The sequence below is a fragment of the Leishmania donovani genome, chromosome 21 (assembly GCF_000227135.1).
Source record: "Leishmania donovani BPK282A1 complete genome, chromosome 21".
NCBI lineage: Eukaryota > Euglenozoa > Kinetoplastea > Trypanosomatida > Trypanosomatidae > Leishmania > Leishmania donovani.
Window position 1 is genome coordinate 50,221 of NC_018248.1, and position 26,641 is coordinate 76,861.

Sequence of the window (26,641 nt, forward strand, 5' to 3'; positions counted from 1 at the left end):
GAGCGGCCACTTACCATGTGCTGTGTGATCAACCGCCCCCTACCCGCCTTCCGACCATGTCTGACGCCCTCCCCCTTTCACATCCTCTCACTCTCGCTGTTTTGGGGTAACTCCCCAGTACACATTCCCCCGACACCAGCAGCGAAGGACGGACGACCGCGTCTCTTGGCTACCGACACGGACGCCACCGCCCAGCTCCTGCATTGTGGCACTCATAGACACATACATACGCTCGTTTCCCGCGTATCTAGACCAATACTTGCGTCTCCCTCCCCGCCCCCACCACACGTCACATGACCGCCTCGTTGTCGTCCTCCCCGGTGCGGCACCCAAGCGTCGACAACGCCGCCATTCCAGCGGCGAGCCACCACATCCCCCCGCCTCTTAACGGGTACGCTTTTCTCGAGCACCGCCGTAGTGCCCTTTCACATGACACCTTCATCGCCCGCGATGTGCGCCAGCAGCAACATCCGGAGCAGCAGGATAACGACCAGGCGAAGGTCATCATTCGCGTCTACGCCCTGGAGTATCTGCGCCGCGATGAGGAATGCAGATTCGCGCTTGAGCGGGAGTGCCTGGCAGCGCGTCTGGTGGTGCATCCGCATCTGCTGCCACTGGGCTCCCCCTTCGCCTCCAAGACAGATTTGTTTGTTGTCGAGAAGTATTGCGCCGGCGGCGACCTCTACGAGCTGATGGTGTCACTCGCCAAGGAGGGCCCCATCGCCTCGGAGACGGGGGCGGCGAAAGGCGAAGCGCCGCCTCGCAGCAGCACCGGCCTGCCCATCAGCACCGTTAAACGCTTCATGCGAGAGTTGCTCTCCGCCGTGCAGTACCTGCACCGCACCTGTGGACTCGTGCACCGAAACATCAAGCTCGAAACCCTCTTCATCGACGAGGAGCAACATCTTCGACTCGGTAGCTTCGGGCTGTGTGCGGTGTTGCCACCACCGAGTGTGGCGACGGGAGACAGAGAAGGGGCGTTGGATGCGCCGGAGGACAAGGCGTCTTCATCACATGCGCCTCTGCGGCTGTGCTGCGGGTCGAAGCACTACGCCGCGCCGGAGCTGGTGCAGGGTCACCCCTATCAGGGCGAGGGCGTCGACGCCTGGGCCTGTGGCGTCGTGCTCTTCGCTCTTCTCACCGGCTGCTTTCCGTTCGACAGCGACGACGGCGATGAGGCCCTCTTCCGACTTCTGTGCGGCGATGTGGAGGCCCACCTGGCGCAGCACCCGGCCATGGCGGCCATCGAAGATCCTCAGGCGTGCGATCTGGTGCGCAACTTGCTGCGGCCTAATCCTAACGCCCGCTACACCGTCTCCGAGGCGCTTGAGCACCCGTACCTGTGGGAAGTGTGAGCAGGCGAAATGGAAGGCAAGGGAGAAGCGTGGTGAAATGACGCCGACAGGGAGGGGGGCTGGCAGGAGCGTTCCGCATCGCTTCCGCAGCACCGCTGCACTCTTCTCCTCCCCACTCCACGTGCGTACGCCGCACAAGCACATGCACCCATGTGCACACTTCTCTTCGCACCACACGGCACGCCATGCGCCCTATATGGAGAGGGGCGCCACGTGGCCCTCCCCATCCTGCTTGACGAGTCTGATCCTCACCTCCACCCTCGTCAGCGGCCCGTGGACGATGGTGCAGCACACGCCGTGGGCGGCTGTCGCGCGCGGCGCATGGGGAGCTCGATGTGAGGCTGGCATCTCTTGCCATCGCCCCACCCATCCTCTCTCTTCCGACGCACCCTATGAGTCGCCGTCACCTCAACCCTTTCACTCCACTCCGCTTCTCTCTGCCTGGCACCTCACCACGCTACGCGCACTCGCTCGCGTCTCAGTGCATTCGTTTGTGGCTGTGTTTCCGCAGGTAGCACCGACGTGTGCGCCACGGAGGTAGCAACGACACAGCGGTCACACATCCTCCGCCATGCGGTGCTTGCGCCGCTGCTGGGGCCCCTGGCCATCAGCGCCCTCCTCGTGCTGGCGGCTGTGGTCGCTGGATGCCGTCATGAGCGCGCCACAGGCGTCGGTGGAGGGGCTGCTGGTTCAGGTGCGACAGCAGGCAGCAACGTCGCCAGTCTGGAGTGTCGACTTCAGTGCGTTGCTCGAGCGCTGCTTCACCGTCGGGTGCCACTCCCCTCAATCGCGGGCGCAACTCATGGGCCGCGTGGCCGCCACCCTCGCCACCGTATTGAGTGCCAGTGAGGCGCCGTCTGTGACGGCGCTCAGCGTTACACTGCCCACACCAGAGGCGGCCATAACGGTGATGCAGCTATGCCAAAACACTCCCCTTCTCGCCTCCCTAGAGTCATTGGAACTCGTGGTGGACGTGGCAGCCGTGCGCAGCCGGCAGGAGGGCATGGAAGGCACGGGTGGGCACGAGGTGGCGTCGCTGCTGCGGGAGCTGGCCGCGCATCAGCGGCGCAGAGCTGGTCAGTCTCACTGGACGTCACTCAGCGTCCGGTCGCGCGACACAAGTGCGCCCGGCGTCTTCACCGTGGGCTTGCACGCGCAACCACAGCACCACGTCGTGCCGCGGCTGTGGGACGACGTCATGGTAAGTGCCTTGGCGGAGCTCGTGGCAGCAGCGCCGTGGGCTCGGGTGGCGTTTTGTCATGCTGACCTCACCCCTAGCAGTTACCGGGCTCGTCAACGGCTTTGGGCATCGTTCGACAGCGTTCACGCATCGCTCGCCGTACTGGACTTGACTGGAGTGCGGCACGCTCACGAGCTCGTTGCTTCCCGGCAGCTGCGCCACCTAACCCGTCTCTCCTCCCTCGATGTCGGCCACACGCAGCTCGAGGAGGACGCCGTGCAATGCTTGTTGAGGGACGTGCAGGATGGCGTCGGTGGGTGGTGGCTGCTGCAGCATCTGGGCTTGGCGCAGTGCGAGGTGAGCGAGGCCGTCGTAACGCTCCTACACGATCAACACGAGCAGCACGCGAGAAACAAGGTGCCGTTGCTGGAGTCTTTCAGCGTGTCAGGCGCCCGCCTGTCGTGTCGGGCCGCCTTCGTCATGGCAATGTGTCTGATGCAGTGCACGCGACTGCGACTCCTTCAGACGCGTAACTGCCACCTTCAACCCGCCTCTCTCGAGAGCATGGCAGCGGCCCTGCGGCACGCCCCAGGGCTGCAAGCATGGGTTCTGTGCCTCAACAAGTTCGGCGACGAAGGAGTCGCGGCGCTCACCAAGCACGCGCGGTGCTGGCCCTCACTCACAGATATGGATCTCTCGCGGTGCCGGCTAACCTGTGCAAGCGTCCACACCCTCAGCCGCGCGCTTCCCCACTGGAGCAAGCTGCAGTCGTTGCGGCTGGTGGGCAACGACTTGCGGTGGCAGTCACCGCAGACACTGTCTTCGGCGTCGTCGAGCAGAGTGGAAGGCAGCGAGAACGGGAGGGAAACGGCTGGCCTCTTCGCCTACGACCCAGCCTACATGAAGGGCCACGGCAGCAGTGTGAAGGTGCCCACCTCCTACGAGCTCGAGCGGCGTGATCGGCAGGAGGGCCGCCAGCGCTACAAGGGAACGGAAGAGTTCACCGAGGCGGCGGCGCCGATCGCTCCGCCGCTAGAGGTGCTTGGCGAAGCGCTTTCCATGTGCTCGCAGCTGCGGGTGCTGGACTTGAGCGACAGCGCCATGGCGGACGCGCAGCTTGTGCAGCTCGTCACCCACTTCACTGGGGCTGCGCTGGAGGAGTTGCGGCTGGCTGCCAACCCTCTCTTCGCCACTGTGCCAGCGCTTGACGCACTGATCAAGCTGCTGTGGCGCACGCCCAGCCTCTCCGTGTTGGACCTGTCCTTCACCGGACTCGGCGACCTAGGCGTATCGATGATGTGCGACGGGACTGCTGGAAGAGACGGCGGTGTGCTCAAGTCCATGTCTAGGTTGCACACGCTGCTACTGTCTGGCTGCGCCGTCGAGTCGCTTGGTTGGGAGTCACTGGCAGCGGCGGTGAGTCAGCTCACGTCGCTACGCCACCTTGCCCTGCACCACAATCGCGTGTCCAAAGTGGCACTGCTCGAGGAGCTGTTGTGCCAACTCGTCACGGTGTCCTCCCTTCAGTCCGTGAACCTAGCGGGGTGTGTGGACTCTACCGAGTCGGTGCGCCGCCTGCAAGACGGTGCGGTATGCCGCGCCCTCCGCGACCGCGGAGTGCAAGTGCTCCTCTGACGCTGCCGACGAAAAGGGCGTATGCACCGTGGCGAGGAGCGAGGAGCTGGTGGTGCTTGTGAGAGGAACGCTCTCTGCTGACTCACTCGTGCGTCACGCAAGGCAACGTGGCGCGCTAAGCACGAGCGTGTGCCTTGGAGGAGACGTAGAAGCGCTCAGAAATACAGCTTTAGACACTGGCACGCTCCCATCGATGGCGGGGGCAACGTGGCCGAATGAAACGGTCGGCGGAGTGGCAAGCAGCGGTGTGCACACGTATGCTCTGCATGTGAGTGCGCGCGCGTAAGCCCGCCATGCGTGCTTGCGTTCTTGCGTGCATCGCAGATCTCCTGCCCTCCGCCTTCTCCTCTCTCTTCATTATTCATCAGTATGGTATGCAAACACCCGCCGCTTCCGACACGCGCGCACTCCGCCTCGTCCTCGCTTTCCCTCTTACGCCATCACCAACACCGCTACATGGTGCTCTGGATACCACGTTCTTGTGCATGGCCACGTGTGCGCACATGCGTGGGTGGCTGGGCGTGGATAGATGGAGATGGGCTCCTCCGCTTATGAGGCTCCGCTGAGAGAAATCTGTGTGTGTGTGTGTGTGTGTGCAGGCTCCCTCCCCTCCCCCTCTTCCACTATCAGTCCGTGCGTCCTCTTCTGCTTTGTGGCACCTGTGTGGCACGTCTTTGTGGCGACGATCGTGATAGTCGTTGGCCTGTGCCTGTGCCGGTGGATCTCCGAGTGGCACACAACTCTGTTCTGTAAGGCGCCTTTATTGAGGCCTCGTGAAGGTGGTAGGTGGGGGGCGCTCTCGAGGCACACACACACACGCACACGCACATGTGGGCGCACCGCTGACGTGTTCCTCTCCCTCTTTTCTTCGCCTCCTCCGCGCGTGTGTACGTGTGCGTGCCTCTCTCTCACTGTCGACAGCTACGTAGCACGTAAGAAGAAAGGAGCTGAACAGCAGCTAAAGAACCCCTCAGCTGCGTGAGGATGCATGTGTAGTCCCCGGCCCACTAGCCACCTTTCCTATGAGGGTGCTTCAGTCCTACCCACAAGGGGGCGTGCAGCCACTATGTCCCCCTCAGCCAACCTCACTCCGCCACCCCGCCAGCCCCGACCGCAACTGCATGTGCACCGCAGTCGGTCAACTTGCACCACCATCACCACCAATGCCCTCTCTCCCTCCCCCTCCTTGTCCTCCCCACTTCATCCCCCCCCCGCTCTGCCGCTGTAGCAGAGGAAAGGAATACCGCACAACAGGAGGTGCGGCAGACCCTCTCCCGCCGCAGTCAACCACACACGCGTCAAGCAGAGTGATGCCGCCGAGTGCGCACTGGGGCAAGCGCCCACGCGAGGGCGACAGTGACGAAGCCTTCGTGCGTTTTAGTGAGCTCTCTCCGGCACAGAAGCTGGAGCGACGGCGCCAGGAGCGCGCGGAGAAGAAGGAGCGGGACCGCACGCTGGCGTACTTCAAGTCTGTTCAACGTGCGCTGGAGGAGCAGGGCAGCGGCGGCGGTGATGCTGGTGCCCTCGCCTCCATCGTGGACGGCTTCTTCTCGGAACTGCTGAAGCTGCTAAAGGCGGACTCGTCGTTCTACATCCTCCGGAATGGCACGGCGTGCCGCGTCGTGGAGCTGGCTCTGGCCAACGCGCTGCTGCTGCACGTCAAGTCCCTTCTTTACGTCTTCCTCGGCCACATTTGTGAGCTGCTTATCTCCCCTGTCGCGAGCTACACGCTGGAAACGCTACTGGCAAGCCTGTCGCAGGGTCTCAGCGCGCTCGCGGCCACGAGCCCGGAAGGCCTGGAGGCTGAGCTCACCGAGGGCGGCGTCGGCATGCACACCGGCAGTGGTGTCCCGAGCTCTGCCACGCTGCTGAGATCCATGGCAGAGGAAATGTGCGAGAACGCCGAAGACCTCATCGTTCACGACATCGGCGGCCGTGCCCTGCGCTCGGTGGTTCTCATGCTTGGTGGACACTCTATCAGGCAGGCGCCGCTGCCTGTCCACCCGGTCGCTTTCCCATGCATTCTCGGTACACTGGCAGAGGCCGTCATCAAGGCGCTGGAGGAGGGCTACGGCCGCGAGTACCGGACGGCGAGCCCGGCAGAGGCGTGGATGGCGGCGGTACAGGCGCCGGCGACGAGCCTTGTCGTGCAGAGCCTCTTGCGCGTGAGTGACGAGGGCAGCGTTGTGGACCGTTGCGTACGTCAACGCATTGAGCAGCTGTCCTACAAGGGAAGGCCGCTCTTGCACCACTTGCTCGTAGACACACTCGGCTGCCACGTCTTCCAGAGCTACCTGCAGGTGCCGCCGCCGACCGCGGTCGTGGTCGAGGGCGACGCCGCCGCCGTGCGTGCGAGTGCGTCGACAGAGGAAAGTGACGGCAGCTCCGAGGCGGCGTCGGTACCGGGCGGGGACACGTCCTGCTGCTGGTCACGTGCAGCTGGAGCGGTCACTGTCGAGGTGAGCAACCTCCTGAAACCCGGCAGCGACCTTGTCGCTCAGACGAGCTACGTTCTGCAAGACCTCGTCCTGTACGCGCCGACCGCCACCCACCTCCAGTGGCTTTGGAGGCGCGTGCTGGAGCCGCGGCTAGCGCTCTTGTTCGACGTGCCAGCGCTGGCGCCGGTGCTCGTGCAGTTGGTGAAGCGATGCGCGTTTGAGAGTTTCACGCTGAAGCCTTTCGCGTCCCCAGGGCTGGCGGCTGCCGGCGATGCAGCAGACCCCACGACTGGGGAGGTGAGTCACCACGGCACAGTGCTGCCCGCCGATGTTCTCAAGACGCTGCGCAAGGATGCCGTCCACCATGTGCGCTACTCGCCCGTGCCCATCACCTTCCAGAAGGCGGTGTGCACGTCGGTGTGCGGTTTGGCGAGGCAGCGGGTCGTGAAGGGGGCGGCACAGTATCTTCTCGTGGACGGGGCGCTGGGTGACAGAGGATACGAGCTGGCGCGCTTTCTCCTCCATCTACACCCGACGGCATCGACGATGTTGCAGTACTCACTAGACAAGCTGCAGCGCGACGATCTACTTGCCGTGATGTGCCACCAGAAGGGCAGCCTCTTCATGCAGCAGTACATCAAGGTGGCCGCCCTCGCCGTGCCCAAGTCGACGGCGGCCTACGCAGAAGGTGATAAAGCGGCTCACGTCAGCGATGCAACGGCTGCTGCTGCTGCTGCGGAGTCGAAGAGGCCGCTGATGCGTCTCTTCCGCCGCCTGCAGTCGTCCCTCGGCACGCTCATCTACGACAGGTACGCCGCCTTCATGCTGGAGGTCTTGTACGAGGCGGCTTCCATGCCGGTAAAGGAGGCACTGGTGAAGTCGCTGGTGCCGCTTTATCAGGAGATGCGCACGCAGAGCAGTGGCTCAACTCCTACACCGTCTGCGAGCGCGGAGGCGGCGCCATCAGTCGCTTCCGCAACAGCAGACAACGAAGGTGGCGAGAATGGCACGCACGCAGACCTGACGCCAACGCAGAGGCGCTTCATCGCATACAAAGTCATGTCGAGGTGCTGTGTGGAGCAGTACGTGCATCGCAAGGACGACTGGGTCAAGCTGGCGGAGCGGCAATGCCACGCGCAGCGTCTCCTGCGTCGTATGCTGTTGAGCGAGTAGCGTGCTCTCCTACCTGTGGCTACGTAATGTAAGCGTGTGTAGGCTGCAGCAGCCGCAGCAGCGAAGAAGAATGCGAGATGACCCTTCACCCTCCTGCCGTGTGTCGGCTCGAGCCCCTCCTCCCTTGGGTTTGCCTCTTTAACGCTCCCTCGAGTAAGGCGTAACGCGCAAAGAAAGTAAAGGGGAGGACGAGTAAAGCCGTAGCAGACTGTGCGCATGCGCATGAGCAATCACTCTGTTTCTCGGCACACGCCAAGCGCCGGGAGGGAGAGTAAGGGGAGGGCGCCATGCCGTAGTGGCACGCCGTGGCCTCTCGCGCGCGCTCTCATGCCCGTTCCCCTCTCGGTTGCCCAGCAATAATCACACGCACATGCCCGCTGGCACGCAAGGACAGACGCATGCACGCATGTCTCGGTGCACACGGGGACACAAGCGTGTGCCTCTTTCTCCATCTTCCGCTCATCCTCCTCTTCGATTTTTCCTTCCACGACACTCCCGCTGACGCACACATGCACGCGCGCGCGCACTGCCAGCCTACCACCATACAAGGCACACATTGCAGCGCGTGCACTAGCGAATTTTCTGTTTACGATGGCCGACACGGCACATTCAACAGCGCTGCCGGTGTTGGGCGAGGGGAAGCGCGGCGGTAACGGTCGCCTCACCACCATCGCGGCTCCAGTATCCGCGGATGGCTCCATGGACCACGTGGCGCTCTACCGCCAGTTCTGCGCGGAGGAAGGCTGCAAGGCGAACTCGGCGTTTCTCCGCTACATGCAAGACCGCGGCGGCCACTTCAGCCTCGAGCGACTGAATCTCAGCAACAACTACCTCGGCTCCAAGGGACTTCGACCAGTGATCCGCATGATTGACCTGTGCCAAACCATCGTATCCATCAACCTCGAGAATAACGGAATCAACAACGACGCCGTTATGGGCCTCTGCGAGGTGCTTCAGCGCCACGTCAGCATCACCTCGCTCAACTTGAGCCACAACCCCATCTCCGTTGCAGGGGGGAGGCGGCTGCTGCAGCTTGTCGAAGATAACCCCCGCATCACCGAGTTGCTTCTCAACGGGACCGACATCTTCGAAGGGTCGCAGAGCCGCATCCGCATGGCCCTGCAGCGCAACTCCGCTACCCAGCTAAGCTCCGGGCCGCACATGGAGGTGAACAAGGAGGTGGCGAGCCCTGCCGCCCTGGCCAGGGCGGCAAGGTGTCAGCCGCCGTCGCCCCCTGCGCGCCGGCGCGGTGGCCCCGCGGCGGCCAACACCCTGCCTGTCTTGACGTCACCCAAAGCCACACTGCAGGCGATCCATCATCACCCCCGCAGCGCCGACAATGCAGCTGCAGACGGCCCCTCCGCAGGGGCAGCGTCGACGTTCAGTGGTGCTGTGTCGCGCCGCAGTCCTGTGAACGGTTCGTCAAGTTCTTGCAACGGCTTTTCGTACAGTGCTACGTCCGCCGCGGTATTGGAGGCGTCGCCGCGGTACACGTGGCACGAGGTCACGCTCGGAAAACCACAGCCTCGCCCGCCGCACCCCGCGGTGGCCTCGCAGGAGCACAAGAGTTTTTCCTTGAGCAAGGTGAAAGACCTCAAGACGCTCTTCGCCGAGCGGGCGCGGCTGCTCACGGAGATCAACCGGGGGGAGGCCAGCCGGCGCGCTTATGCGGCGCGCCAAGAGCTGATGGCGCTGGAGCGTCATGGCCGACCCACCGAGGCCACTGCCACTGGTGCGCAGTCCCGCACGTACCCGGGCGCGGCGACAACAAGCATTCCCCTGCCAGTCCTGCTGACGAACGTGGACGAGGAGGGCAGTCCCACTGCCAACGCCATCGGCGGCGACGGCGGCGCCGAGAACGCCTCCGTCGACATCTCCGCCGCGCCACACGTCGCCGTGTCTAGTGGCGGAGAAACAACGGAAGCGGTGCAGCGCAGTGGCAATGCCCACGCAGCGTCCCCGCCCTCCTCCCTGGCAGGTGCAACAGCGTGCATCAATGACGCTCCGGCACCGACCACGGTGGTAGGGGTGCAGTCTGCTGAGGCGGGCCTCGCGGACGGGGCCGCCTTGGCTGTCCCGGAGGAGAGGCCCCAGGCCCACACCATCGACGATGTGTTGACTCTGACTCGCATGAAGCTCCTGACCACGGAGGAGCAGTTCACGGTGCTGTTCGACCAGGGTTGTCGCGAGTACATGAATCGCAACCTGGATGCCGCGTACATGGCGTGGAACGAGGCGATGCGGATAGCGGTGCGTGAGGGACAGCGGGAGTGGATGGCGGTGGTGGCGAGCAACCTGCAGCGGCTCAGCTACGAGCTCCTCGTCGAGGAGGGCGCCTCGCACCTCGAGCATGGTGAGCTGGACAAGGCGCTGGAAACATTCAAGCTCGCCTACGACGTGGCCATGAAGGCGAAGAACGCAGCCTGGGAGCGGGACATGCGCACGGCGCTGCAGAATGTGCAGAAGGCGCTCTTCCACCGCTGCCATGAGGCGGCCCTGCTCCTTTTCCGCCGCGCTCAGGAGGACATGAGTGGCGGCGTCGCAGCTACGACGGTGACGGAGGACGACTATTTTCTAATCCCCGGCACGGAGGAAATGGTGCGCCACACCGCCGCCTTCGTACGAGAGTGGTCGTGTCTGCTGTTGCTGAAAGAGGCGGTCGGCATGTGGGTGGAGGCGACTCGGGCCACGGGGCGGCTCAGCGAGGCGGCCGCCGCCCCGCTGAAGGAATCTGTGAAAGATGCGGTGTCGCTCGTCGCCGCCTTCATTGCGGAGCACCACTTCAACGCAGCGTCCCCGACGGGCCTGACGTGGTTCGGCACGGACGCCTACCTCTACCACGAGTGCATCCTCCTTAGCGAGCTGTGGTGCGACCTCGTCGCGTACAGCGAGCAGAACTTGCATCACGGGCTGCTGAGCGCCATCTGCGCCGCCCAGCTGGGTGAGCTGTACGTCGCCACCTTCCAGCTTCCGCAGGCCCTCGTTCAACTGAACAAGCTGGTCACCTACGGTCGAACGCAGCGATCCGCTGTGCTTGAGGCGGCGGGCCTGACACTGTGCGGTCGTGTGCATCTTCAACGAGCAGACTACGCACTGGCGGAGGCGGCCCTCGACGAGGCCCTGCGAATCTGGACGGAGCTGCAGAGCGATCCAGCGCCGAAGGTGCTGGCTGACAGCCGCGACGCCGGGGTGTGGCATCGCTACGACGTGGCACTGATGGACGCCTCTTCGGTGACAGCAGACGAGACCGCCGTCGCATCGGCACAGGCGACGGCGGTTCAGAAGAGTGCGGCGAGCGCGCCTGCCAAGGCGGCAGCCGCCGTGCCGGACAGGCTTGAGGAGATGAGAGGCACTACTGGCCACGGCAACAGCAGCACCCGCTTCCGCATCGAGACGCATCTCCCGACGGACGCGGTCGCCGTGCTCGCCAACATGTGCCGGCACTACAAGGTATGCCTGCTGCTGCACACGTACCGCTACAGCGCCGCCCTAGAGGCGCTGGAGAGCAGCCTCAACAATGCCTACAGCGACACCCTGCGCGAGAAGCTGAGGCGCAACTTTCACCTCAGTCCGTCTCTCGATGAGATCGCCGCCATCGCCGGCGTGCTCAAGACGCCGCTGGTCTTTTACACCCTGGCCACCAAGTACGACTGGGCCGCCACGGAGGGCGGCTACGCAGCGGAGGACTCGCTGTGCATCTGGGTGGTCTCCGAGTCCCGGGAGATGCGCTTTGTGGAGGTCAACCTGGCCAGGGACTTCAGGTGCACCCTGAGCGGCCTCATAGCCTCGCTGCGGCGGCAGCTCTGCATCGAGCCGGAGATGGCGGTGCAGCCGGACATTATCACGGAGCTGCCGAGTCTCTCCTGGCAGGAGCCGCTGCGGGTGCTCTACCAGGCGTGCATCCACCCCATCATCGGCTACGTGCGCGCGCTAGACTCGCATCTGCTCCTCGGTGACGGCATCATCACCGTGGTGCCGAGCGGGCAGATGTGGCTGGTGCCCTTCCACGCGCTGCTGAACGTCAAAGCCGGCGACCGGTATTTCGTCGAGGAAGCCGCCGTCCAGATGGCCTTTTCCGCTACACAAGCCGCCCTCGCCGCCCTCAGCGCGGAGCGGGTGCAGCAGCAGGACCTGCACCGGGAGGTAGTAGCGGTGCAGCGCGACGCCGATCACGGCGCGGCCGACGCTCTCTTCTACACGCCCTTCCCGTTCGACACGGACAGGTCGGAGCAGGAAGGCGCAGCAGTTGTAGAGATGCTGAGTGCGGGACAGGTGCAACTGGTGGAGCAACTCCGCCGGCATTGCGCTCCTGAGAAGGCTATCTTCACCCGCAAGGTAGAACTCGTGGAAGACGTGGAGTCGCTGCGGGCAGTCCTGCCGCGCGCCCGCGCCGTGCACATCGCCACAGCCACAACCGCATCAGCTCCTTTGTCGCAGGCGAGCGCCATCGACAAGACTGCCTCGCGGCCAGAGGACGAAGGAGGTCTACTGATGCGCACTGCAGCCCCGATGGGAGACGTTGGCGTGATTCGGGCGGCCGAGATTGCGCACATGGAGCTGGCGGCGGAGCACGTGATCTTGACGAACACAAACATGTCGCCGCAGCACACGGACGGCATCCGCGACGACGTGCTCGGGCTGCTGCGCGGATTTTTTGGCAGCGGCGTGCCGTGTGTGATTGCGGGGCAGTGGTGCACGCCGGACATGAAGCCGATGGAGCTCTTCCGGTATTTCTACGCGCAGCGGTGTCGCCCGCTGCCAACGTCGCCGGCCGACTTGTCTGTTCGTACGGACACCGCCTCCGGAGGCAGTGTGAGCGCCAGCAACGAGCAGTCCTCCAGGGTTGCACAGCCGCAGGTCGTCGCCGGAGAGGAGGAGCCTAAGGAGGAAGGGGAGATGGCGCGCCATCGTGCGTTGCTGCTCGCCCGCTCTATTCGCCACCTTCTCACTGAGGAGCCGGCGATGCGCTACCGGCCACGTGTGTGGGCAGGCTACTACTGCATTGGCAGCGGGTGGTAGTCGCTCAGCTCGTCGCTTAGTTATTGCGGGGAGTGGGTGGGAAAGGGAAAAACCGCGACGGTAGACCAGGCGTCGGCAAAGGGTCTGCGTGCGCGTGTCTATCGCACCCACTCCCACCACCCCTGCCCTCATGTACAGTAGTAGACCGTAACACGACACGCATCTTGGCGACTCGTGTTGCAGGCGATGTTCTTTCCGCCACTTGTGTGGCATTGTGGTCGTCTTATTGGGCTCTCTGCTTCTCACGTCATCCTTATTCGCCAGCGGCTAGTCGTGTGATCGGACAGGTGGCGTGACGCGGGCGCCCTTCTCGCTCTCCGTGTGTGTGCGTGTGCATGTGTATTCGTTTTCTCGCGCCTTCATGTAAACTACGACACCTGTAAAGTGCGCGTGGGCATCTGTGCGTGTATCATCCCTGCGCCAGCGTCACGCCCTCTCCTGCCGCTCTCTTCTCAGCAAGAATGTTGATCAGCGCAGACGAAACTGGAAAGTCAAAGGAGAGGATCATCCGTCTGGAAGGCCGGAGGCGGTGCATGGATGATCGTTCCTGAGGGCGGCTACTCTTGTCAGCCCATCCCCCTTCCACCCTTGCGACCTCTCTGGTGCTGAGCACCCTCCATGTCATGAGAAAGTGGTGGTGGCTGTGGTGGTGCAAGCCCCGCAACTGTGTAAATGGGTGCTTCAGCAGCACCAGCTCACACACACACACACACACACAGACGCACACATCCATCTCAGGAAGACTCGTCTCTGGCGTCCCATGCGTTGTTCTTCGAGTCGCACGCGAAATGTGGAGGCGAGAATCTCGCTGAGCGCAACAGGTCGTATCATGGCGGGCTGTGCATGACCACCTGCGGACGCACACACCATGTGCGCACGCACACCCTCTCCGAATCATCTTTCTCTGCCTCGTCCCCTTCTCTCTCCGTCGCCAAAGCCCCGCGACGCTTTTGGGACTCTCAGTGCACAGTTGCGCGCTCCGCCACACACAAGTACAAGGAAGGCACGCGTTATAATATTCTGCCCCTCCGCCTCTCCTGCCAGCGGTGCGACATCTCGCCCCTCCCTCCAGCTCTTGGCGCGTCTCGGCGTCAGCGTACCTGCCGCTTTCGTCCCTGACCGACTTCGCAAACCCGCGGCAGGGCAAAAGGACGCGTGGGTACGACCTCCACTGCATACACAATGAGCAGCGGTAGGCGCGACATCATCTTTTTTGGCTCCATCGCCGTCAGCATCATCGGTCATGAGGTGCATGATGAAGCCGTGGCGGCGCAGCTGGAGCGGCAGAATGCCCGCATCAAGCTGCACACCACCGCCAGAGCTCCGTATGCGAAGACGGAGGAGGTCTTCGGTCTAGACGCTACCTCGCCCCTCTACGAGATCGATTCCGCCGACTTCAAGGCCAGCCCGGCCAGCTCGCTCACCCCTCAGCGCGGTGCCTCTCATCCGCGACACCACCGCCAGAAGGCTGCCTTCCTCCCTGTCATGCTGAAGCTGGCCCAGGACGCGGCGGTGGGGGAGGTGCCCTCGGTCGAGGACCAGGATGGCGCGCTTCTGCAGCTAGACTCGCCGACGAACAGCGCCGATCCGGCGCCGAGCTACGCCTCAGCCTCGGTTCGCATCGAGGTCGGCATGTCGCGCAGCGGCGGTGACGCAACGCCGGTGGGGACTAAGGATGTCTTTCTGCCCTCGCTCAACTACCTTGCCATCCGTGACATGTGTACTGTTGTGCGCATCCCGGTGTGGTCCAACAGGATCCAGAAGTCGGAGACAGGCGAGGTGGATGTGGCGGAGCTGGACCATCGGTCTCCGCAGCCGCAAAGAGCCGGCGACGGTAACAGCCGTAGCAGCGGCGGTGTGCTCGGTGGCGTAAGGGACCGCAACAGCAGAGGTGATGCAGTGAGTGGCGTGGCGCTCAGCGTGTACGCAATGGTTCGTGTCATCAGTCTCGCGGAGAAGGTGCGCCTTGCCTTGGAGGCCGACGATGCCGTACGTTGCCTCTTGAGCCTGCCAGACCCGGTGCCGAGGATGAGTCTCGCCCTCACCCAGAGAGGCGATGCCCCGTACGGGGCCATGCCCCTCACAGAGCTCTATGAGCACCACCGGCAGTTTTTCGGCTATTACAGCAACACCATCATCAAGCACAGCAGCGTGGTGACGCAGCGACTCGCCGAGGCGCCGCGTCAGCGCGAGGCCGACGCGTCGTTCCCCCATCGCTGGAACACGCTCACGGTTGTGGACCTGCGACCAGCGCTCCTCGGCGAGGACGCGTTCGCGCCTCTTCTGGTCACCTTGGCCTACTGCGCCAACCTCCGCGCCCTATACGCCGACGGCAACCACCTCGGCGACCTCACCTGTGCGCGCCTCTCCGCCCTCTTCCGACGCCACCGCTACCTTGCCCGCGTATCACTCTCCAAGAACACCATTCACGAGGCCGGTGGCGAGCAGCTCTTGCGGCTGGTGCGCAACAACCTGCGTATCACGTCCATGCCGTGTCAGGGGAACTACTTCTCCGATGCGTTGCGCAGCCGCATCGAGGAGGTTGCCAGGAGAAACGCCAGCGTCATTGCGCAGGATCCGCTGAACATCTTCTCCGCAAGCTACGACTACCTCACCGGCCTCTCAAGTCTGCCCAACTCTCTGCAGCAGCAGGGCCTGCGGACGTGGGCAATGCTCTCGGCAGCGCCGGTGGGTGACGTCGACGTAATGGTGCGCAACTTCACTACGAGCACGCAACGTACCTTGGGCGACTCGCCAGTCGTCGCGATGCAGCGGGCCAAGGCGGCGTTGCGCGCACGCGAGTCCTTCTCTTTGATACCGCCGGCGGCACTGGCGCCATTATTGAACGAGATCATGCGCACGGTGTCGGTCGGGGTATCCCGCGTGCTGCCCGACCCTCTCGTGCGCTCACTCTTCTCGGACATGGAGACAGTCGTGGCACTGGAGCAGGAGCAGGTCGAGGCTCAGCGTCGTGACGAACTCGCCGGCGGCAGCCGCGACGCGTTGCTTCTGCCGCCCGATGTGTGCGATGCCGTGGGTGGCGTGTACACCCCACCCGTCGACTCAGAGACGATGTACGCTCGCTCCTTCGTGCGCATCGTCGTGGCGGCACTTCGAGGCGTGGCGTTGGGCACGCCGTGGGCGGAGATCGCCAAAGTACTTGAGGGCATAGGCCGCGTGCATCGCGACCTCGGAGTGATGCCAGAGGACTACTGGCTCGCAGTGCACATCTTCATGACCTCGTTACGCATTAGCTGTGGTGCGGAGTGCTACGATGCCGACAACGCATCCTCTTTCCTCGGTCTGCTGGCTCTGGCGGTGCGGACGGCGGCGGGCACCGACACCGTGCTGCAGTGAGCGGGGCACTGCATGGTGAGTTGAGGCGGTTGGCCTCTCTACTGCACTTGCGCAGCGTCATCAAGAGCGGGTCCCAGTCAATGCGGGTGCGTGTCTCTCTCTGCGCGTGCCACCACCGCCGCCTTCTCCCGCTGTCGTCTGACTTCTTGTGGTGTCGTGTTCGCTCCCGTTGATGTGTCTATAGAACCCCCTCCCCCTCTGTCCGCCTTTGTGTGGGCGGAGAGCGGCGGTATGCAGACGGTTCCCCCCCCCCCGCTCTTCCGTTCTCTCCACGCATTCTGTCTCTCGCCATCAAGTGTTCCTTTTCGCTTCAAGCTCTTCGCATAATGTTTTGAGTCATCGCCGCCCGTTGGTATCACCACCCGCGCACGTTCCGCCTCCCCCCCCCCTCCCTCCTCCCTCTCAGGAGTGGAGAGGCACGAGGGTGTGTGTCTGTGCTGTGCATGTCGTCTTACCGGATGGGGCTCCGCAGAGAGAGAGAGAGACACGGAGCCCTCACAACTCCTGCGGCGTTGAAACAGGAGACGGCTCGAGATGCGTACGTCTTGCTATCTCCGTCGCCTCCTGGGCGCAACCTCCCCCTCCCTTCTCCTCCCTCGACCGCACCAACGCACATGTTGTGCAGGTGCGCGCACATACACCCACGCCAAGTCACCACCTTGTCGCTCGCTCTCCAGAGCACACAATCATCGGCGAGAAGACGACGAGGACAGGGGCTGCGCACACTTCTACGACGGCGTGTGCCTGCCTCGTTGCCGCCACCTAGTCTGGCAAGCTCCCTCCTGCTCGTGGTCAGACACAGATCGAAGTACAGTCACACATGCGAAAACACGACCACAGCACCGGACGGCAAGGCGAAGACGATGAGCACGGCATCCGTAGTGAAGTTGATGCCGCACGAGTACCTGCACGTGGAGGACACGAACACGTGTGAGGTGCTCACCCTTGTCGGTCCCATCACCTACACCCTGTACGACCATCACCGCCAGTTGCACGAAACACCGCAGCCATGCGTTGTGGTGCCGCCCAGCCAATTCGTCACGGTGAAGAATCCGATGCATGCGGTACCGACCTCTCTCAAAGATAAGGCCGATGCGCCGCCAGTGTACACGCTGCTGCGCAGCTCACCTGGGTCCATCACGGGCCTGGCGGCGCTGCCGTACAGCCGCTGGAAGATGCCATATGGCAGCAGTGAGCTACGCTTTTTCGACGAGTCGCCGTTCCCGCTCCTGCCAGGCGAGACTGTCGACGAGCCATCGCCCATGCCGCTGCTAACGGCTTCAGAGGCGCTCACTCTGGAAGCACTCGCACCGCATGACGTTGTGGATCCCGTTACGGGTGCGGCAGTGCACCGCGCCGCTCAGGAATGCTTTCTTTTCAAAGGACCTGGCCTCTACACCCCACGACTTGACGAGCGCATCGTGAGCAAGGTGACCGGTGTGTACGTCTCACCGCCGCAGGTGTGCTACCTGTCGGCCAAGTACGACTTCGTGGACGATGACGGTGTGCCCCGCGTGGCTGGAGAGCAGTGGATTGTTCAGGCGCATGGCATCTTCTTTCCCCACCCCGCCGTGACGCTGCAGGTGCGTGACGCGTACGTGTTGACCAGCTTCGAGGCGTTGACGTTCGTCTCCTACAAAGCCTTCTACGATGAGGGGTTGCAGGTTGCCCGCGAGGCGCAGAAGCCGTACCTCATCTCGTACGCGGACACCAAGGACGGAACGTACCTCCCACGGCCGCATGAGACGTTTCGGGGCCGGAGGAGACAGGTGCACCTCACTGCCACGCAGTACTGCGTCGTGATCAACCCCGTCGGCGCCGATGGAACTGCGAGGCTGCACCAAGCCGAGGTTCGCCTGGGGAAGCAGAGCTTCATGCTGCAGCCCGGTGAGCACTGCACGAAACCTCTCACAGCGCTGGTGCTGAGCGAGGACGAAGCGCTGCTGCATGTCGCACTGCAGACGTACACGGAGGCGGATGGAACTGTGCGAGAGGGCGGCTCGCGTTGGCTCGTTCGCGGGCCGCGGCAGTACATCCCGCCAGTATACGCGCGGGTGGTGGAGCGACGGCGCATCATAAAGGTCGACGAGAACTGCGGCGTCTACGTGCGCAACATCCACACAGGCAAGGTGCGCTCGGTCTTTGGCAAGCCGTTCATGCTGGGCGCCGACGAGCAGCTGTGGGAGCGCCCCATCGGTGCTTATGTGCGTCGCCTTCTGGCCGAGCCGCGGCAATCGCTGCGGGTAACGGACATGTCCGCCAAGGAAAGGGCGGAAGCCTCCTTGGAGGAAGGGTGGGCGGCCACGAGGGTGGAGTGGGACATGCAAGCGTCGAGCACCGCCGCCGCTGAGGTGGCCGGGGGTGGCTGCTACAGCGCTAGCAGCAGTGGCGAGAGCCTCGACTCTAGCGACGACTTCATGGATAGAGGCGAGTGCGCGGACGAGCTGCAGCTGCTCGACGCCGCCACCCGCAACGCGCACCCGCCGCGCCTCTCGCGCCACATTAGTCGCTATCACGTCATCACCGTCAACGTGGAGCACAACACGCTGGTGCGCCTCTACGACACGAGCACCGGCCTCAGCCGCGTTGTGGCCGGCCCCGCCACGGTGTTCCTGGAGCCGCACGAGCACTTCACACCGCTTTCCCTCTCCGGCGGACGTCCGAAGGAACCGCACCAGATCCACTCGCTAAGCCTCTACCTTGGGCCAGACTACATGGCCGACGTCATCGAAGTCGAGACACGCGACCACGCCCGACTGCGGCTTCACCTCGCCTACAACTGGGAGTTTGGTTCCGTAGACTCGAGCGGCAAGGCGGGCATGGTGGACCCAGAGCTGGCCTTCACCATCCCGGACTTCATCGGGGAGGCGTGTAAGGCACTGGCGAGTCGTGTGCGGTCGGCGATTGCGGGACAGGCCTTCGAGTTCTTCCACTGCAACTCGTCGACGCTCATTCGCCAGGCGATCTTCACGCCGGCTGAGGACGGCTCCATCGTCTCCCACGGCGACTCGCTGTGCTTCACCGCAAACGGCCTCTACATCACCACGGTAGATGTGCAGAGCGTGGAGCCGGTGAACATCAAGACGCGGACCGCGCTGGCGAAGAGCGTGCAGCTCGCGGTGGAAATAATCACCAAGGCGCAGGAGAGCGACGCTTCTCACCAAGCGGCGCTCCTCGAGCAGGAGGCGAAGGGTGCGTTGGACCTGCAGGTGATGCGTGACCGCGCCAAGGCAGAGCAGCAACGCACAGAGCTGCTGCGCGTGATGGGCGAGAACACGGCGCTGGAGCAGGCCGGCGCCAGTCGTGCGCAGGCGCTGGCTGAGAGCGCCGCGCGTCTGGCAGAGGCGCAGGGAGAGGTAGACGCCACCCCGATTCGCTGTGCCGCCCACTCCGTCGGCATGGACACAGAGCTGGAGGTGTTGCGCAAGCGGGCGGAGCTGGACCTCGCACACCGCCAGTCCATGAACAACCTCGCCATCGACAAGATCCGCAAGCTGTCCGACATCGAAGCGACAAAGTACGAGAAGATCATGGCCTCACTCGGGAGTGAGACGCTCATCGCGATTGCGAACGCGGGGCCGGAGCTGAAGGCGAAGCTTCTTGGCGAGCTGGGCCTGCAGGGCTTCGTCGTCACGGACGGCAAGACGCCCATCAACATACTGAACTTGGCAGACAAGATGGCTGCCGGGCCATTGGCCTCCACACCGTCCCCAGCAGCGCCTGGAGCGACGCGAGTGTCGTGATAGCACGCGGGCACTTGTGCAAGAGAAAAGCGCGTCCGAGGGGGGAGACAGCGGCACGGCGGTGAAGGCGCGCTTTCCCTCGCTGTTGCCTACGTCCGCATCGGACATCTCCGTGCGCACTGGCTACACACAGCGCCAGGGGCTGCCTCACGTCTCTCTCTTTTACTTGCGCAACTCGCCAGTGGTGCGCCGTCGTCAGTTTTGTTTCGCTGCACCTTCCTATGTCCCGCTACACATGCGCTCGCATCCTTCGGTTTCGACGCTCTCCAACTATGGCAGGTCTGTCCGGTGTATTGCTCACCATCTTTCCCAACCGCCACCCGCGATTGCACAGCCTCCCGCCCACCCCTCCGCCTCGTGAATCTTTTCGCCTCGCCTTTGTGGGAACTCAGCGGCTAAAGTCGTGATGTTGCGTCACCCGTGACGTGTACCACGTGCTGCGCACACCCACATACGCACACACACACGCACGCCAACTCTGATCCCCTCGCCCCTCTTTCTCTTCGATGTGTGCACATGTCAGTCGGTGGCACAGCCGCTCAGCCGGCTCTGGCGATTCGTCTCACCTCCTCACCCACCGTCCTCACGTCCTCCTTCATGCTTCACTCGATCTCGCCTTCTCGCTTACCTGTCTCACTCCAACGCACACACATACGTCGCAGCAACACGAGCGCACCTGTTTCTGTCGCCTGCTCTCATCAAAAGAAATGCTGCATGAGGTTAACGTCGGCACGTCCGACATCGTCCGCGGCGGCCATGACGACGACGAGGCAGCCACGCAACGGCAGCCACCCGCACTCTCGGTGGTGGAGGAACATATGCAGCGCATACGGCTCGAGCTGTGTGGGCAGCGCCACCCACCCAGTGGATACGCTTCAGGCATTGCGATCCCTTCCACCGCCGCCGGGCTGGATCGCGTCGCGGTACTGGTCGATCTGCTAGACCAGGTGCGCTACTGGGCCATCGAGGAGGCATCCACCTTCAAGGACGAGCCAAGTCGCCTCGCAGAGACGGAGGCTCCTGAAGCGGTGGTCGCATGTCTGTGCAGCCAGCGGCCGCAGCTCGTGGCCCAGGCACTGCGTGTGGTGCAGCCCATGCTGCGACACCGCCAAACGGCATACAAAACACGCCGTGTGATGGTCGACGTCTGGGCGTACCGGGAGCAGGTGAACTCGATGGTGCCGCTGCCGGAGGGGCTGGATCCACTGCTTGTCATGCTGGCGGAGGTCTTGGAGCAGCACAAGGGCGTGTTGCCAGTGCTTGTCGAAGCACTTTCCGCCGCGACCGCAGCGCTGGTGCAGGACGTGACCGTGTGCGTAGGCAGCGACAACGGCGACGATGATAATTTGGACGGCGGCGTGTCGCTGCGCCGTTGCGTTGCACCTCTGGTTGTCGCCCTTCATGAGACCACTTTAGTGTACCAGATGGAGTCCGCCATGCGGCGTCACCCAGACGCGGTGCCGCTGCAGGTGGAGGGCGTATCCTTCTGTGCCGCCCTGGTGGACCTTCCGTGGCCCTTCGAGGCAGAGGTCGATAGCGAAGAAGGCACTCCCACATCCCTCGCTGACATTGTCGCCCACAGCGACGGCGTGCTTGATGTGCTGCAGGGCGCCCTTCGCCGCCACCGTCAGAACTTGCGCATTGCTCGCGGTGTGCTGCATGTGTGGCGTGTGTGCGCGCAGCACCCGGCAAATCGTGTACCGCTTCTTCAGCATGGCGCATACGCCGGCGCGCTGCAGCAGCTGCGTGAGGTGGGGCCGTACACGGTGGGCGTGTGGCGGGAGATTGCAGAGACCGTTGGCTACTTCATCCCGCTGCTGGATACCCTTCAGCGCCGCTCATTAGCCCTGACGCTGCGCGAGTTGCTGCTGCGCCGCCCGCAGCTTGAGGTGCTGGAGCTCATTTTGGCGCTGCTTCTGTCGCTGCTCATGGTCGTGGACAGTGGACACCATGGCGGAGGTGGCAAGAGTGGTGGCGCGTTCAACATGTACGCCATGTACCCTCAGCCGCCCGCAGCTGCGCCGTCACCCAGCGCCACCGACATTGCCGGCGAGCCGCACCACCGTGGGACGAAAGCCGTGCTGCGCTTCAGCCTGCTTCAGTGGCATCCCATGCGCGGTCACCACCCGCACAGCGGCGCATCGGTCGCGGGGGAAGATACGTGGCACTTCCTCCTAGAGCGTTGCGCGATGCCGCAGCTGGTGAGTGGACTGCTCGAGTACTTCGGCCACTGTGAGGCGGTAGACGAGGAGGATGCATCCGACTTGGACCGTGTGTGCCGCTTAGCCGAGGCGGTCCTCGGCTTCTTCTGAAGCCCCTCTCCTCCCTCTCTCCCTTCCACCGTGCCAGTTGCCCCCAAGTCAACCAAAGGCGCCTGGAGAGGGGCGAGGGGGAGCGGTTGGGGCCGCGTCATGTACAGCTGGTCACTCGTGGCCACTCACGCGCTCGCACAGGACCCATTATCGAGAGCCGAGGCACGTCCCCTCGCCTTAGAATGTATGGGCGAGGCATGTCAGCCCCGCAATCATCGTGACGGCTCTTCAAGAGCGCGCCATGTGCGCGGCGGTCTCGCGTTACTGCGGCACGCCTCGCACGCGTGCAGAGATGAAGGCTAGCACACGCACGCACACTCACACAGAAGACACCGATGTACATGCCGTCGTACGGCGGCGCCGTAGCGGTGGGGAGGACGCGCGCCGAGCCATGCGCACGCACGTGTTTTCACTCCTCCGGCGGATTCTGTTTCTTGCTTAGGCGCCTCAGCTCGCCCTCTGGCGGCATGCCCGCACTCGCCCAATTCACTCCGCCTTTTCTCCGCCACATGCTCCACCAGCAATGTCACAGCGCACACACGTGAGATACAGCCACGCCAATCGTTACCAGCGCCGCCAGTGTGCTCTCACCGCCCTTCTTTCCGCTGACGCAGTGCTTTCCTGGCACAATCGCACACAGAGTTATGAGCGTACTGTCGGAGGCACAGCGAACTTGTGCGTCTCTGCAGTTCCTGCTGCTGGACCAGGACTCGGACGGCTTCATCGGCAGTCATGAGCTGGGGGCCTACCTGCGTGCCATCGGGCTCTACCCTTCGCAGAGCGACATTGCAGGCTACATCGCCCTTGTCGACCCGGAGGAGCAAGGACGTGTATCGCAGGAGAGCGCGCTGGCGCTGTACGAAAAGCTCTACCCACAACGCACCACCCCCGAAGAGCTCTACGCTGCACTCAAGGTTTTGGACGACGACGCCGACGGCTACCTTACCACGACGCAGCTGCGGCACATCCTCGTCAACCTCGGCGCTCGCATCTCGCAGGAGGAGGCGGAAGAGATACTGTGCGACGTGGAGAAGGACGGAGAGGGCATGATTATGGTAGACGACATCATCCAACTGCTGATGCCCACCGAGGGAGAGGAGCGCCTGTGAGAGAGAGAAACGAGGATGAAGGCCCTCCACCTTACGCGCGCACGTCCTTGCGTGTGTCGGTGTGGCTCTCCCTCTCTCTCTCTCACTTGTGTTCTTGAGTCGCCCTTTTCCAACCGTCTCCGCAGCTCCCTTTCGCTGCTTGAATGTACAAGAGTGCTTCCCAGCCCACTTTGCTGTCTGCTGCTCGACAGCAGGCGGCCAACACAGACATGCAAACACATGCGTCATCGGTCGCTTCTCTCTCCCCCTTCTCGCTCCCCACCGCCACCCCAGCCCCACCTCGCCATTTTCCCGCGTGCGTGCGTGAACAACTTCACCTGGCTGCTTCGTGGATAACAAGGGCGACGCTCTACGTCCTATCGCTCCGATGCATCCTTCTGGGATGAGGTAGGGAAAAGGGGGGGTTCTTCTCGACCCCCTCTCCTGTTGTGCGTGTCGCCGCCCCTCCCCCCTCCTCCTCCCCTCAAATCTGTCCCTGTCATCGGCCACCCCCTCCCCTCTTCTTCTCCCCTTCCTCCCCCTGCAAATATGCGTGCGCACCAGCTCGGTGTACGAAGCCACCACAGCAGGGAGGCTGACGACCAGCAGCGCCAAAGTCGAAACGTGTAGATCATGCCGCGCGTGCAGCTGTTCATTGACAACGGGGGCTACAGCGTCAAGGCTCTCTATCTTCCCGCCTCGGCCGACACCAGCAGCAGGTCGGCAGCGACACATGCCTCAGCACTCACAAACAGCTCGACGCATGGGGAGGTAGCAGCGACGGCCACTACTCTCGCGCCTGCGCCCAAGGTGCTTGTCGTGCCGAACTGTGTAGGGGCTGCTGTGTACGCTGGCACAGGTATCATGGGTGACCAGCTTGATCACCTGCCGCACTATCACGGGCTCATGGTGCGCCGGCCAGTGGACCGCGGCTTCGTCGTGGATGGTGGCCTGCAGGCGCGTGTGTGGGAGCACGTGCTGCAGCACTTCTCCATCGAGTCGGAGGAGGAGGTGGATGTATGGCTGACGGTGCCCTTTGCCGCCCCGAAGGCGGTGGCGCAGCTGCTCTGGCTACTGTGCACGCGCAGTTTTCGCTTCGGCTCCGTGACAATCGTGAGCAGCAGCTTTATGAGTCTCATCGCCTACAACTTTGCGAGGGGCGCATCGGCCCCCTCCAGCGCTGCCCGCAAGCGTCCCCGCAGCACCGTCGACACCGATGCGCAAGAGTCGCCCGGCTGCTCTGGCAACAGCGCCACCGGTGGCGGCATGGCTATCATGGTGGATGTCGGCTTCTCTGCCACCACCGTCGTCCCTTATGTGAACTACATCCCTGTGCACAGCTCTGCTGTGCGCCTCGACGTGGGTGGCAAGGTGCTCACTAACCGACTGAAGGAGTACATCAGCTTTTCGCAGATGAACGTGATGGAAGACACGTGGCTCATCAATCACGTCAAGGAGCAGTGCTGCGTCGTGGCACGGCACCCGCGGCGCAGTCTCCAGCGCTATGCTGCACTGTGGAAGGGCAGAGCCCGGGATGAGGTGGAGGCGGTTGTGGGTACAGTGTCGACGCTGCGGAGAGAAGGCGGCGGCGGCGGCGGCGGCGGCGACGGGCAATCTCCCCGATCCCAGAGGCCCGGCGCGCCAGCGGCGGGTGTTTTGACCTCACCAGATGTGCCGATCCGCTACTACCTACCCACGATACCGGCTCTCCTCCCCCTCGGTGTGCTAGAGGCTGAGCTGCCGTCGCGCCTGCCAAAGACGAGTGGCGTGGATGCCGCTGCGCTGCAGCACCTCCTGCTCTGTCAGGAGCGCTTCTTGATTCCGGAGTTGCTCTTCACGCCGGCTGATGTCGGCATTAACCAGCAAGGTGTAGCCCAGGCCATCACAGAGGGCATCTTTCAGCGAGGGCTCCTCCAGCATCTAACGAAGTTGCTCCGGCCACTGCTGCTCCACAATGTTTGCGTGTACGGCGGTACAGCCTCTCAGCCGAACTTCCGCGATCGCTTGGAGGCCGAGGTGGCAGCGGTGGCCCCGCAGTCCCCGGATTGCGACGCAGATTTGGACTTGAAGGATAGCAAGCGCAGTAGCAAAAGCAGCAGCAGCCGGCACGGTGCCGCGGAAGCCTGCGCGGATCGTGCCACATGCCTCTCCGCCACCCCGGCGCTGCCGGAGTTTCTCTTGACGGCCGGCGGCGCCTCCACAGACCTCTCCCTGCAGCCACTGCTCGGTGCGTGGTGCCTCTTGTCGGCGACGGTGGACGGCGGAAGCAATGGCGGCGCGTCGCAGCGAGAGCTACTTCGGCTTCGCGCATTGGTGCATCAGCGGTCAGGGATCGAGTTGCAGCACCCACCAGCAGGCCGAGTGACGGTGGAGACATTCCAGCACGCGCTAGAGCGCATGTTGTGATGAGAGACGTGGATGGGGGAGGGGCACGTGCGGCCCACGGTGGAGGCTCCACCGTGTCTGTGCTGAGCAAAGCCATCGTTGCGTCCTGCAGCACCAGGGTGGCATCCGCTGCTCCCTGCTCCCTCTCTCCCCTTCATTCTTATCACTCCATCTGGTGTGTGTGTGTGTGTGTCGCTGGCATTACTCTTGACAACGTTCGCGCGGCCTGAGCCGCTGTAGGGAGTACCAGTGATGGTCCCGGCATCCTCTGCACTTCCTCCCGGACCTCTTCCCCACCAGCACCACCCCTCCGGCTCTGTCTTGATTACGGCATCATACGTGCGGGTGATCCGCAAAATCCCTCCTTACATGCCCGTTGAAAGGCAGAAGGAGACGTCGGTGGAGTAAACCGGCACGTCCGCTCTCGGCCACTGATTCGCGCCCCTCTCCAGCAACACATCACTCACATTGAAGCCCACACGCACACGCACCTCCCACAGCCATACAAAGAAGGGGAGAGGGGGAGGGGAAAGATCGTCTCCTCCTTCCCGTCTACCTGCCCGCATCCGTCAGACCTCCCCGACATGTCTCCCTGTCACCATTCCTCACCTTTCTACCCTTCCGCACCCCGCAACGACACACCTCCAATTCGACCAGCAAACCACGCGTCCTTGCCAACCCACAACCACCATCAACTCTTCATCAAGCAACATCTCTTCTCTCCTCTTCCGCTCATACCCCCCCTCCCCACTACCCTTCACTCCGTCACAATGGCCACCCGCGTGAACAACCTCCTGAGCCACATCGCTATCCGCGACTCGGATAGCGAGGAGATGCGCTACATCAAGCAGCGTCTCGCGCTCGCCTCCCTCGCCACCCAGTTCACCATGTCCTCGGAGAAGATGAAGCAGCTCACCATGTACATGATCCACGAGATGGTGGAGGGTCTTGAGGGC

General features: G+C 63.5%; 9 protein-coding genes across 9 annotated transcripts; all 9 read left to right on the plus strand.

Annotated features, from left to right (window-relative positions):
- Window positions 1-293: 293 nt before the first annotated feature.
- LDBPK_210210 (serine/threonine-protein kinase-like protein) lies at window positions 294-1,355 on the plus strand (the record flags this gene model as incomplete). Its single annotated transcript, XM_003860490.1, has 1 exon — window positions 294-1,355. The coding sequence occupies one exon, from the start codon at window positions 294-296 to the stop codon at window positions 1,353-1,355; it is 1,062 nt and encodes a 353-aa protein (XP_003860538.1).
- Window positions 1,356-1,926: 571 nt separating this feature from the next.
- On the plus strand, window positions 1,927-4,170 carry LDBPK_210220 (hypothetical protein, conserved; the record flags this gene model as incomplete). The annotated part of the gene is made up of 1 exon (XM_003860491.1): window positions 1,927-4,170. One exon carries the CDS (start codon window positions 1,927-1,929, stop codon window positions 4,168-4,170), a length of 2,244 nt encoding a protein of 747 aa, XP_003860539.1.
- A 1,310-nt stretch (window positions 4,171-5,480) lies between these two features.
- LDBPK_210230 (hypothetical protein, conserved) lies at window positions 5,481-7,781 on the plus strand (the record flags this gene model as incomplete). Its single annotated transcript, XM_003860492.1, has 1 exon — window positions 5,481-7,781. The coding sequence occupies one exon, from the start codon at window positions 5,481-5,483 to the stop codon at window positions 7,779-7,781; it is 2,301 nt and encodes a 766-aa protein (XP_003860540.1).
- Window positions 7,782-8,372: 591 nt separating this feature from the next.
- LDBPK_210240 (hypothetical protein, conserved) lies at window positions 8,373-12,800 on the plus strand (the record flags this gene model as incomplete). The annotated part of the gene is made up of 1 exon (XM_003860493.1): window positions 8,373-12,800. One exon carries the CDS (start codon window positions 8,373-8,375, stop codon window positions 12,798-12,800), a length of 4,428 nt encoding a protein of 1,475 aa, XP_003860541.1.
- Window positions 12,801-13,982: 1,182 nt separating this feature from the next.
- LDBPK_210250 (hypothetical protein, conserved) lies at window positions 13,983-16,157 on the plus strand (the record flags this gene model as incomplete). Its single annotated transcript, XM_003860494.1, has 1 exon — window positions 13,983-16,157. One exon carries the CDS (start codon window positions 13,983-13,985, stop codon window positions 16,155-16,157), a length of 2,175 nt encoding a protein of 724 aa, XP_003860542.1.
- Window positions 16,158-17,020: 863 nt separating this feature from the next.
- Window positions 17,021-19,900, plus strand: LDBPK_210260 (major vault protein-like protein; the record flags this gene model as incomplete). Its single annotated transcript, XM_003860495.1, has 1 exon — window positions 17,021-19,900. One exon carries the CDS (start codon window positions 17,021-17,023, stop codon window positions 19,898-19,900), a length of 2,880 nt encoding a protein of 959 aa, XP_003860543.1.
- A 707-nt stretch (window positions 19,901-20,607) lies between these two features.
- LDBPK_210270 (hypothetical protein, conserved) lies at window positions 20,608-22,212 on the plus strand (the record flags this gene model as incomplete). Its single annotated transcript, XM_003860496.1, has 1 exon — window positions 20,608-22,212. One exon carries the CDS (start codon window positions 20,608-20,610, stop codon window positions 22,210-22,212), a length of 1,605 nt encoding a protein of 534 aa, XP_003860544.1.
- Window positions 22,213-22,856: 644 nt separating this feature from the next.
- LDBPK_210280 (calmodulin-like protein) lies at window positions 22,857-23,321 on the plus strand (the record flags this gene model as incomplete). The annotated part of the gene is made up of 1 exon (XM_003860497.1): window positions 22,857-23,321. The coding sequence occupies one exon, from the start codon at window positions 22,857-22,859 to the stop codon at window positions 23,319-23,321; it is 465 nt and encodes a 154-aa protein (XP_003860545.1).
- A 612-nt stretch (window positions 23,322-23,933) lies between these two features.
- LDBPK_210290 (actin-like protein, putative) lies at window positions 23,934-25,706 on the plus strand (the record flags this gene model as incomplete). The annotated part of the gene is made up of 1 exon (XM_003860498.1): window positions 23,934-25,706. One exon carries the CDS (start codon window positions 23,934-23,936, stop codon window positions 25,704-25,706), a length of 1,773 nt encoding a protein of 590 aa, XP_003860546.1.
- Window positions 25,707-26,641: the final 935 nt, after the last annotated feature.